General features: G+C 46.4%; 1 protein-coding gene across 2 annotated transcripts in view; it reads left to right on the top strand.

Moving 5' to 3' along the window:
* The first annotated feature begins 7447 nt into the window (after nucleotides 1-7447).
* TM9SF3 (transmembrane 9 superfamily protein member 3) overlaps nucleotides 7448-12077 on the top strand; it is a 37589-nt gene continuing 32959 nt past the window's right edge. For both annotated transcript variants that reach the window (XM_089580971.1, XM_089580970.1), the window contains exons 1-5: nucleotides 7448-7607; nucleotides 8262-8457; nucleotides 8532-8654; nucleotides 9078-9238; nucleotides 11668-11745. In XM_089580971.1, the coding sequence (XP_089437097.1) occupies nucleotides 7530-7607; nucleotides 8262-8457; nucleotides 8532-8654; nucleotides 9078-9238; nucleotides 11668-11745 (636 nt within the window). In that variant the 5' untranslated portion in view covers nucleotides 7448-7529. The remainder of the gene's footprint in view (nucleotides 7608-8261; nucleotides 8458-8531; nucleotides 8655-9077; nucleotides 9239-11667; nucleotides 11746-12077) is intronic.

Here is a 12077-nt window from a genome sequence, read left to right as displayed (position 1 = left end):
AGGGGAAGCTGCGCGAAACGAAGCTGACAGACTGGGACACCCTCCGAAAAGTCCGGGACAGAACCGCTCCGAGGGAGATATCGGATCTAAATCAATGGGTTGAGACACTCAAAAAAGACGTAAACAGTCCCACTAGACAGACCCCAACCACCGAACATGACATCACAGACTCGAGGCTGGCCCACATGTGGGAAGCCCACGAGAGCCTCTTGAAGAGGTGGAAAAAACAGAAACACAATAGAAGGCTAAAGAAGAGAATTATCGACACTCGAAGAACAGATAGAAGACTACACAAACGAGCTTCAGCGTCAACACTGGGGACAAATTTGCGATGAAATGAATGGAAAGCTAGGGTGCAAGAACACGTGGCATCTTCTTCGCCACTTACTAGACCTAGGACAAACAATGTCGGCGGCACAAGGGCAGCTTAAACGATTGATTCACAAATACCAGGGAACAGCCGCGGACCTAATAGAGGAACTGAAGAGCAGGTACCTTAACACAGACAAAGGGGGTTCATCTCCAGCTTACCAAGGAGCAGAGAACACACAGCTAGATGAGGACATCTCGATAGCGGAGGTATGGAGAGCAATGAGTCAACTAAGAACCACGTCGGCAGCGGGGGCAGATGGGGTAACCAACAAAATGCTAAGGAACCTAGATCTAGTCTCGGTCACGGCAGTCACAGATTACCTAAATGAGATATGGAAACGAGGTAGTCTACCTTCACAATGGAAACATGCCAAAGTAATCTTTATTCCAAAACCCGGGAAGAAACTTGAATTGGGCAACCTCAGGCCGATATCGCTAACGTCCTGCCTGGGGAAGCTGATGGAACATGTCATATTAAACAGACTCCAGGAATACGCAGAGGAAAGGGAGGTATTTCCTGAAACGATGCTAGGCTTCAGGAGCAAGTTGTCCACGCAGGACGTCATGCTCCAGCTCAAAGCAGACATCATAGACCCGCCCAACAAAGGGGGCGCCAAAACTATACTGGGCCTAGACCTACATAAAGCCTTCGATAACGTCAAACACGAGGTCATACTAACTAATCTGGCGGAGATTGCCCCTGGAAAGCGGGCCTACGATTACGTAAGGGACTTTCTAACCGGCAGAACCGCAGAAATAAATCTAGGAGACATCCAGTCAGAAACTATTAAGCTGGGAGATAAGGGAACTCCGCAGGGCTCAGTGCTCTCTCCTTTCTTATTCAACCTGGCGTTGAAGAACCTACCGCCGCTATTGAAGACTGTCGAAGGTATAAACCATACGCTATATGCGGATGACATAACAATATGGACGCATACAGGAAACGATGGAGAAATAGAACAAAATCTCCAACACGCGATCGATATTGTCCAGGAATACGCGGAATGGGCAGGACTAAAATGCTCGCCAAGCAAATCCGAACTTCTGGTGATCCGGGGGGCTAGCAAACGCGATACCAACGCAGGAGACATTCACGTACTGGTAAATGAGACTCCGGTAGCCAGAGTTGACAAAATCAGGGTCCTAGGACTTATAATACAGGACAATAGAAAGAACACAGAGACAATAAACAGGCTTAAGTCCACAATTAACATGACAACCAGGCTCATAAGGCGAATAGCTAACAAAAGACGGGGAGTCAAAGAGAAAGATCTCTGCCGAATGGTTCAGGCTTTCGTGATAAGCAGAATAGCTTACGCCGTTCCCTACCTCAAGCTAGGGCTGGCGGAACAGAACAAAATAGATGGGATCATAAGGCAGGCATATAAAGCAGCATTGGGGCTGCCCCACTGCACTCCTACGGAAAGACTTCTTAAACTGGGGATCTACAACACCACCACGGAACTATGCGAGGCACATATATTTGCGCAACTAAGGAGGCTTGCGACCTCACCCCCGGGGAGAAAGATCCTGAGCAACCTAGGATTACTTGATAAAATTCCGGAAAGAAACGCGCAGGCAAAATTACAGACCAAAGTTAGAAAATTACTCACTATTAAACCACTTCCAAAAAACATGCACCCTGCTTTTCACGAAGGCAGGAGGAGAGCCAGAGCAAAGGCCCTTGAAGCCAAGCTCGAAGGCTCGGAACACACAACCTATGTAGACGCGGCGGAATACGAAGGAGGCGACTCCTTTGTGGTCGTGGCCGTGAACGACTCGGGTGAAACATTAACGGCCGGTTCGGTCAAAACAAAAAACTCAGGGACAGCGGAGGAGGCGGCTATCGCCATGGCAATGGCCAGCACCAAAGCAGTCACCATAATTAGCGACTCCAAGGTGGCTATCAACAATTTTGCGCGGGGTATGATCTCCCAGGTGGCAGAACGAATATTAAGACATAAAGACTGGGACCAAAGAGAGGTGGAACTAATATGGGTGCCGGCACACTCGGGGAACAGGGGAAACGAGTTGGCTCACAGTATAGCTCGAGGTTATGTCAGCCGAGCAGTGAGCCGGGTCGAGTCCCCAAATTTCACGAGAGATGCATTCATATCATTTCACGAATACACCAATCAGTTTAAACTGGAAAGGAGGATCTATCCGCCACCAGACAAAAAGCTCGACAAAAGCCAGGAGGTAACGTGGCGTCGGCTCCAGACGCGAGCCTTCTTTAGCCCGTCGAGACTAGCACACATGTATCCAACACAATACAACGCTACTTGCAAACAACGCGGCGAGATAGCCGGATATGACCACATTTTATGGAGCTGCAAAAAGGCGCCGCCACCGGCGGACCTACTACCAGTCCCTTCTCTAGAGCGGTGGGAGGCTATACTGGCCAGCTCAGACCCGTTGACGCAAGTCCGGGCCACTGAGTGGGCTCACAAGGTCGCCAAGAGCCATGGGCTCGAAGCCACCTAGTATAATGCCCACTAGTGCTCAGTGCTGACAATAAACGTTTCCCAATCCAAAAATGTCGACCCAAAAAAGCAAGAAAAAGGCGGCACTGAAACTGTAGGCAACTGCCAACCAAGCGCGCGCGCCATAAGGTCGGTCATTTCCTGCGTGTGCGCCGGCTGGGTGAAGCATCCCAAATGGGAGCAGATGCGCGGTGGGCGCACGATAGAGTGGCAGCGCCGAAAGCGAAGATATATATGCTAGAAGGTGATTTACCTGCTAGCATTCCTATTAAAATGAGGCTCTTTGCTGACGATTGCATACTGTACCATGAAATTAATTCGCCACATGACCATGTAACACTTAGCAATGCGTTACAGTCGGTATCTGATTGGTGCGCTAAATGGCAAATGAGTCTTAATATCGGATAATCAGCCATCTTGCGAATTACCAGGAAACATAACATGTACTTTTCTTACACACTAAACAAAATCCCGCTGGAGTCACGTAACGTTCTCTGCCACGCCGGAGCTGCGGAGGTTACCGCTGCTCGCTGCTAAGGTGCCTCGATACAGCTTCCAGAGGTGTTTCGAGGCACCCTGCTCGCTGTGCCAGCCGAGGCTTGGCAGAGACGGCAGTGAAAAAGAGACAGGGATCTGAAGAGAAAATATGAAACGAATAGAAGAGACAAAACAGTCAACAAAAGAAAGGTTTAAACCCTATATAGGAGATGGAAAAGGGAGAAAAAGAAGAAAACGACAAAAGTTATGAGATGGCAAAACACAAAGGAAATCAAAAGAGTCAATACAAAAGAAAATTAAAAAAAAAACGAAAGAGAAGAAGGAGACGGTAGAAGCAAAAGACAAAATATTCTAATGCAAGAAGGATTGGACATAATTAACACATTCAAATTTAAATTCATATTTATTTCCGTCAAAAAACCAACGCTGGAACGAATAATGAAGACTAAGCGAACATGCCAATCACACTATACGGCACTTTGGGAATAAGTGTATTTTTCTAGTTACGGTCAAATGAAGCGCAAGAACTAGGAGAAAAAAATCTGTAAATAAAATATGTGCAGGGAACGTAAACGAATAGTACAAAAAACAAAACAAAAAATGGAGGCACCAAAAGGCAGATAAGAGGTGACGATGCGGACAGATAGAGAGAGGGAGAGAGATGAATTTATTGAAAAAGGTTGGCTCGAGACTCAAGGGGGTAAAGGGGTGTATGGGGAAGGGCTAGGTGTGGCTCCCTATGGAGGTATCGCACGCGAAGCTCCACAAGTTCAGCTTCTCTTTCGAGGCAGTTTACGGCCGAAACCAGCTTGCATAGGACGTCACTGTGGGCGATGCTTGTCGGTCACGCACTGTCCGAAGCCCCTTGCATTCCCGCACGTGGTGCCTTAAATTCCGGGTCACTTCACAGTCACACGAGTAGCACTACTGCACTGGCGGCGGTGACTGCGGGTCGGCGGGGTCGTAGCGTTGCGTCCGATAACGCAAAGTATGGAAGAAGGGGCCAAAGTGTCAGCCCGCTCCAAGCCCTCTCCAATTTCCAATTTCTTCCTCTTCCCTCAGCCAGCGCTCCTTCCCTCGCTGGCGCTATATAGGCACCGACCAACGGGAAGCGCCTTCCGTCCCGCATCCCTCACCCCCTTCCTCCACCCCTGGCCCCACCTCGCGCCTTCCCGTTTTCTATCCTCTCACACCTTTGCGGGAACGGCCGCCGATGTTGTGATTCCAAGCAATTAAGAGCCAGTGACTTTAGGAAAACTGGGCATAAACTACTGTTTGTAAAATGGCCGTTTTAGCTGGACATCGCAACTGTTCAGCGTGCAACGTTGCAGTGGTCTCTACAAAACAGAGAACGAGGCGCAAACTCTGGAGATTTTCTTTGTTGATCAGGCCGTATGCTCGCGCTCGACTGAGTATATACGAGGTCTGTTAGAAAAGTATCCGACCTTTGGCCGTAGAAAAAAAACTTGCATAACTGGAGTGTTGCAAATCTAGTCACCTTCAAAGTAGTCTACTTGGGACTCCACACACTTCTCCCAGCGGTGCTGCCATTGCGGGAAGTATTCCGGAAAGGCCCCTTTCGGAATGGAGTTTAGCTCAGCTGTCGTTGCAGCCATAATGTTCTTCCTTGTCTGAAATCGCGCTCTTTTCAATGGCCTTTTGATTTTGGGAACCAGCCAGAAATTGCAGGGGCCATATCAAGAGCAAGGAGTCTGTTGAACTACAGGAGTCTGGTTTTTCGCCAAAAAATATGAATCAAGTGCGAGGAATGTGCAGGAGCATTGTCGTGATGGATGCGCCACTTTCCTGTTGACCTCAACTCCGGTCCCTTGCGCCGCGCAGCAACACGTAGGCAACGGAGGACATCCCTGTAGTACTCTTTGGTCATTGTTTGACCCTGTGGAGTGCGTACTCGTGGTCTGCCACACAAAGGGTGTCAAGAAAGCAGTCAGCATCACTTTCCCATTGCTGCGCACTTGGCGGGCCTTCTTAAGTCTTGGTAACGTGGAATGCTTCCACTGTGACGACTGGGATCTGGTTTCCGGGTCGTACCTGTACACCCAAGACTCGTCACTAGTGATTATGATGTTGATGAAGTCGGGGTCACTGTTTGCGGAATCCAGCATGTCCTGTGAGACTTCAACAGTAAGCTGTTTTTGCTCCACCGTGAGCAGCTTCGGCACGAATTTCGCCGCAACTCTCTCCATGGCCAAATCAACGGTGATAATGGAATGTGCGGAGAAATTGCTCATGTCCACCTCTTCCTGAATTTCTCGGATAGTCAAGCGATGGTCCCGCATCCCCACAGCGTTCAGTTCGGCAATGACCTGGTCATTTTGGCATGTTGATGGCCGATTGGAGCGTGGCTCGTTCTCCACCGATGTGCTGTGTGCTGCTCATAGCATCGTCACCGAAAGCCGTCTGAATATTTCGAATGGTTTCCACTTGGCTGTCGCCCAGTTTATGGCAAAATTTGATGCAGTAGCTCTGCTACTTTCATTCCGCCATTTTTCTTGCAATAAAAAACCGACGAGAGCACTGCGCACTGCCTCACTCAAATGCTGCGTCCCAGCGACTGACGCTATCGGCAGGCGGGAAAAAATTCGTGCATGCGCATGAGGGTTTAAGGTCGCCTGATGCAAGCGCGCTTGTTTCATATCCATCAGGTGTTCGCAAAAAAAAATAAAGTCGGATACTTTTCTAACAGACCTCGTATATGAAGCAAGTCCCGGCACGCTGAGCGCGATGCAACGGCTCTCCTGCAGCTCAGCCTTGCATCATGGCGTAATAGTTCACTACGTCGTTCGTTTATAGTACATCCATCGACAATTGCTTCGTTATAGAATGCGCGATACACACACGTCATCGGGCACGCTGTATACGTGCACGCCATCACATGGAAATGAGACGGCCGCAGCGGCGGCTTGGTTAATAAAGAAAAAAAAAGCAGCGGCGGCTTGGTCGTTTGAGCATCCTCCTCGCATGCGGGAGGTGCAGGGTTCGATCCCCTATGCCGCCGGGTAGCCACCGGTGATACAATGGGTACAAGCTTTACCCCTGCCTGGTGCTCGGTTTCTTTAGGTCGAAGTGCTTGGGAAATGGGTCTTTGACACTCCCTTGAGTGGAAGAAAAAGAAACCTTGTGCCATCATCATCATAATAAAAATAATCGTCATCATCACAAGTAAATGAGGAAGGAATATATAAACGACGAGGCAACGCCCCGAACGCGGTAGTAACACAAGCACCATCAACATTAAACACCTAATCTGGCGGTGCCCGCCCTCCGAAGCCACAGGGCTCCATTAAATACAAGACTACAGAATCATTAGCTACCAGCAATAAAGGCCCTTCCCCAGGACGACATCAGAAGCGCCAAATTATAACAATCTCCTATCACACCCCAAACCTTCTACAAGCAGGCCGCGGGTTATCCTTTTTTTTTTCAAACAAAGCATTCTGTTCGGCTTTGTTTTGAGAGTTCTTTATTTTTCCAGCGCATGGCAGCCCGAGTGCACACGGCTGCGTGAGCCAGCTGATCTCTAGTCCGAGGGCCATGCGTCTGCTGTGGGCGGGGTTTGCCGTTTCTGTAGCACAGCTTAAGTAATTACCGATGCCAAATGCATTACTGTAAGAAGAAAGCCTCAAACTTTGAATTCCATGCGTAATTTGAGCGCGAATAGTTGGTAGACGTATACGTAGATAAATATACAGGCCATGTTTTTTGGCGAATGACTCAAGCTGCTGGGAAAACCAGGCAATCTCTGCTTACCGATCTCTACAAAAAAAGTTTGACCATGCTGTCAACAAACCTGACATGTGACTAAAACGCTTTTCTTTACATCGTTTAATTTATTTCGTTGAGTTACTTCGTTGAGTCGCATCATTTTCAGGTACGCAAAAAGAAATTTGAACGTGGCGCGTTATTGCAGCGTAGAGCGTTTGCACAAAAGTAGAGTAGATTTCTTGGTTAAGTAAGAATAATACATTAGTAGTAGTTTTAAAACTTTAGAAACAACTTTCTTGTTATTTTTCTTTATTTAATTTAAAAAAATAACTAGCTCGTTACAAGCGCCATTCATTAAATTAGGCGTTTAGGGCTGACGTGGCTGGACGTAGCGATGTACTAGTAGTGCTGTCGTCGAGTCATGAAGAGTACTTACGCGACGTATTAATCATGAAACGATTTGGATATGCATTTGTGCTACTATTGATCTGCTTCAGGCCAACCGAAAGTGATGAGCACGATCACAAGGTATGGTATCGGCATCTGAGCCGGGCGCACGCTGCACTGTGATGTAATTTCACGTCTTGCTGCCGCGCTGCGCGCTGAACACCGAAGAGGTTTGGGGCGACGGAGTGCGGCACACACCCTCCCGCATCTTTCATTTTACCCGCTGACAAGAATTCGTATGTGTACTAGCTTTTGCTTGTAGTTTCCGATATGAAAGCTTTATGCCCTTGCACAACGTCGTCAGCGGCGATAAATTCTTTTGCGGCTACGGCGGCGTTGTTCTTAACTTCATAGCGTGACACATTGATAACGTGGCCCATTGCTTTCTATGTATAAAACGTTCACACATGTGTTTATGTTTGTAACACAAGATTTGCCGCAACCTCGATCTTGAGTTCAAAAACTCTCATGAAGCCGGAATAAGCCTAATTCTTAGCCTCCTCCTCGCTGCACTGGCGCATTTGCAACACCGGAACGTTGCTACAGGTGCCGCGCAATCGCGTACTTTACGCTGTGCTCGACGTTGTGAGCTGCGCGCCATTCTGCCGGTCGCGCCTGGCAAGAGAACAGGTGTTATTCAGTGAAGCAGCTGTGACCCAAACACGTTTCTGCGTGGCTCTGTTGCCTGAAAACAGCCACTGTTGCCCGAAGTAAGTGCGTTCTTTCTGCTTTCAGTATCAAGACAATGAAGAAGTAGTGTTGTGGATGAACACTGTGGGACCTTACCACAACCGACAGGAGACGTATACCTATTTGTCACTGCCTTTTTGTGTTGGCCCAAAGGCCTCTATCAGTCATTACCATGAAACCTTGGGTGAAGCACTTTTGGGAGTCGAACTTGAATTTAGTGGCCTGGACATACTGTTCAAAGGTGAGCTCTTTTGAACTTATATTAAAGGTCTATTTACTTAAGCTTTTGGCTGACAAGTGGATCTTCATTTGCAGCACCAGTGGCCAAGACGGCCTACTGTGAAATCACTCTGAGCAGTGCAAAACTTCAAGCATTCATATATGCTGTGAAAAACCACTACTGGTACCAGATGTATATTGATGGGCTGCCTATCTGGGGTAAGTTGTGACATTGGTTACATTGAAGTTCTTAGTGTGTGCATTTAGCATGCTGCGCACTACTCGTAGTAGGTGTAACCTTTCAGCTATTATTATGAAAGCAAACAGTGCTGCTGCTTGTATTTTTGATACACAGTAGTATGGATGAAGGGATTGAGATTTTTTGGCGCTATAGTGTATTGCTTCAATCTGTTTATTTGAATGTAAATGTTAAGCACCATGGCTAGATCGGTAAATTGCCATTTATTTACTCATGCTACGTGCCTGCAGTTAGTTTTCACGACTAAGGCGCTCAACAAGAGCATTACAGGACTGTTCCCATCTTGCAAATGTTGGAAACAAGTGGTGCAGCTTTGCTAATGCTAAATGTCTGCACTATAGGACACTTATATACTCTTGTTGGTTGCTACTTTTCTTTTACAGGGATTGTTGGGGAGCATGATGAGTCTGACAACAGCTATTACTTGTGGACGCACAAGAAGTTTGAAATTGGCTACAATGGTAATCGGATTGTTGATGTCAACTTGACCAGTGAAGTAAAGACAAAACTTGTTCTCAACCAGAAGATAGCTCTTACCTACGAGGTGAGTTAACACAGGTTATTCTGCAGGCAGGGTGGAGGTAGTGCAGCAAGAGTGGCTGATAGGGTGGAAGCCTCTCTCCCCACTAAAATGGGACTATGCCGCTATATGGTCATGTCGGTGGGACAGCAGTATGGAGACTAGCTTATGTGGGAGCCAAGCTGCTGTATCTACTCAGCAGCTTGACTCTGGACATCTGTCTAGTTCTTTCTTTTTTCTTTAAACTAAAGATTATAGATTATGGAGAAATACATGCAGTTGAAGGCTGAGTAGCTAAAGTGTTCGCTATTTTAGATTGCTGTGCAAGTAGGGATTCCCTCTTAACAGCCTTTATCATATTCATGATCTTTGTTGTATGCAGAAGGGGATGAAGGCCTTGTGCCCTTAGTTTGTTTAAAGGGCTACTGATGTTTTGCTTAAATGTGGTACAAAAGAGGGGAACAAATGGGAGCATGAGCTCTGCCAGAATGTGAAATGTGACCCCCCCCACCCCGAGGCCCCACTTATGGGATGCTCTGCACATGCTTATGTTACTGTGCATGAGCGTGTCTGTACTTGTAGCTTTAAGCCAAAATGATGCATTGTAAGGCACACTGCTACCAGTACGAACTGACAGAAAAGACAGACATTCCTCTAAGACAGAAATGTAGTCCACTGTTAAAGTTTTTGTTACTTAGCTAATCACAGCAAAAAAAATAAAAGCTCATGAATTTTGATGCCTGGCTTGATTATTGTAGTCTGACATTAAAAAGCTGGTATTGTTGTTTACTGTTGATTGGCTAGCGAAATGATACAGGACGTCGCGGACCGTGGCCCAGTGTTGCCAACCGTTGTTTCTTTAAGTTGTATCCTACTGTAACACATTTGGCAGTGCTATGACAATTAAGAGTAAAAGAGGTATGCAGAGGCATCCTTCACCGCGAGCGTCCGTGGTCGAGCAGATGAGCACCCATCTGCACAAGGAATTTACCAAGTGTGTTCTATGCCTGCTTTCTTGGTTTACATTCTCTATATGACATGTTCAAATATACGCACAGTAGTGTGCAGTGGGTGCTTGTTAACGAGTCAGTGTAAGAAATATAAACAGCTCTTCTTCCGGGACCAGAGACACGAAGTGGGCATCAAAAAAAAGAAAAAAAAGAAAAACTACTTTCCCACCTCACAGAGGAGTGTATTGACGCTACACAGCCATAGGCTTGCTGCTACAGCGCAACTAAAGAACATGACAAAGCGACAGCACCTGGCCCTGGCGCAGTTATCGGTGCCTCGAATGCACGCCGTGTGCCTCCCACTCTATTAACGTCACACTTATTATTGCCTAGGCGGCAAGTGGCTGTCATATTTGTAATGTCAGGGTTTGCAAATGTTGACTACCACATCCCACAACCAGGTATGCATTTATTTGGGCTAGTAGCTTTTGATTGCCACAAAGAAAATAATTGTTGCTAGAAGTGGGTAGGCTGTCCCTTCAAAGATGCACAGGCTGTTTAGGATGGCCAATGCAGATCTGTTTGATGGCTAGCATAGGTTGATTCTTACATAGCAGCATATGCACATTGTGGTGGGTCCCAGATGAGAGGAGAACCAGAAGGGAAGATTGACTGCCAAAGCTGTTGGTCAAATGTTTAGGGGAATCCCCCAAGGCGGAGTAGATTTGTAATAAGGGAGTAATTACTCCCACTCTGTTAATTACTCCCAGCTGTTCTTCAGCCTCTTTAAAAAAAAAAACTGAACATCCCTTGTGAGCGTTGTCGCGATTGGGTGTTGAACAGCTGTGACTGCAGACGCAGCTAGGAAGAACAGCATTGGTCGTCAATCTGCCGTTCTGGCTTCGCTTTCTTACCTGGGACAAGGTCCACGAAAGCCTGTTTTACCTATCGTGTCATGCCTAAGTTTGTACATAACAGTATTACGAGTGGCAGTTGGGAATAGGAGTTAATTTTAGTGGAGATCACAGAAATCTGATGTTAAAAATGGACGGAGGGAATGCAGAGCCCTTCACTGTAGCAGCTTTTGCACTATTATTTTTGGGATGCTAAGCATGGTGTAATTTTTTTAGTAACCAGCTTTGCATTATATTAATTTTTTGAGAACAGCTATGATGGGCTTAGTGTTGACATGGAAGTTTATTCTATTCACTTCTTCACTGAATCTGCACTGCTGCAGCAATGAGCTAAGATGTCTTGCAGATTTTGTCTGCAGAAGTGTGTGAAGCTTCAAGAAAATTTTTTGCATTAAATGTGAATGGTTTCTGATTACCTGTGTCTCATCGGTGACTAAAGTCAGTAGACTTCAAAATAAAGGTAAGTAGAAAAAGAGTGCTTTGTGTATGAATGCTGTTCCGTTTTCTTTACCTACACTTTATAATACAAAAGTATTTGCTCATAGTTTTCGTAGTTTTTTGTTTAATTTTTTGTCTCCTTTAAAACCAGGTTATCTGGAAGCCATCAACTGTTCGCTTTGAAGAAAGGTTTGACAAATACCTGGATCCAAGCTTCTTCCAGCACAGGGCAAGTTTCACTCTTCTCATGCACAAAATGGGAAATAATTTGATGAAGTCCATCGTGGGTTCAGTGGTCTTGCATTACTCAACACAAAAGCATTTTTAAATGCTTTGTCCTTACTTGATCATTTACCCGCTTATCGGAAATCGCTTATATATACTATGTTAGCTTTTAGTTTCAAGCTTTTGCAAGAAAGCAGACTAGGGTGCATGTATCAAAAGTAGTTAACGCACGTGTTAGCTGAGATGGTGAATATGCATTCCATGACCACGGTGTGGTTGAAGTGCTTAGAAAACCTGCCTCTATGCTGGAGTGTTTTCACTGAGAGATGCTCGTGC

The sequence above is a fragment of the Amblyomma mixtum genome, chromosome 3 (assembly GCF_055824585.1).
Source record: "Amblyomma mixtum isolate Tamu chromosome 3, ASM5582458v1, whole genome shotgun sequence".
In the NCBI taxonomy this organism is placed as follows: Eukaryota; Metazoa; Arthropoda; class Arachnida; order Ixodida; family Ixodidae; genus Amblyomma; species Amblyomma mixtum.
The sequence above is the reverse complement of the archived record's forward strand: the minus strand, read 5'-3'. Positions and strand labels throughout refer to the sequence as shown.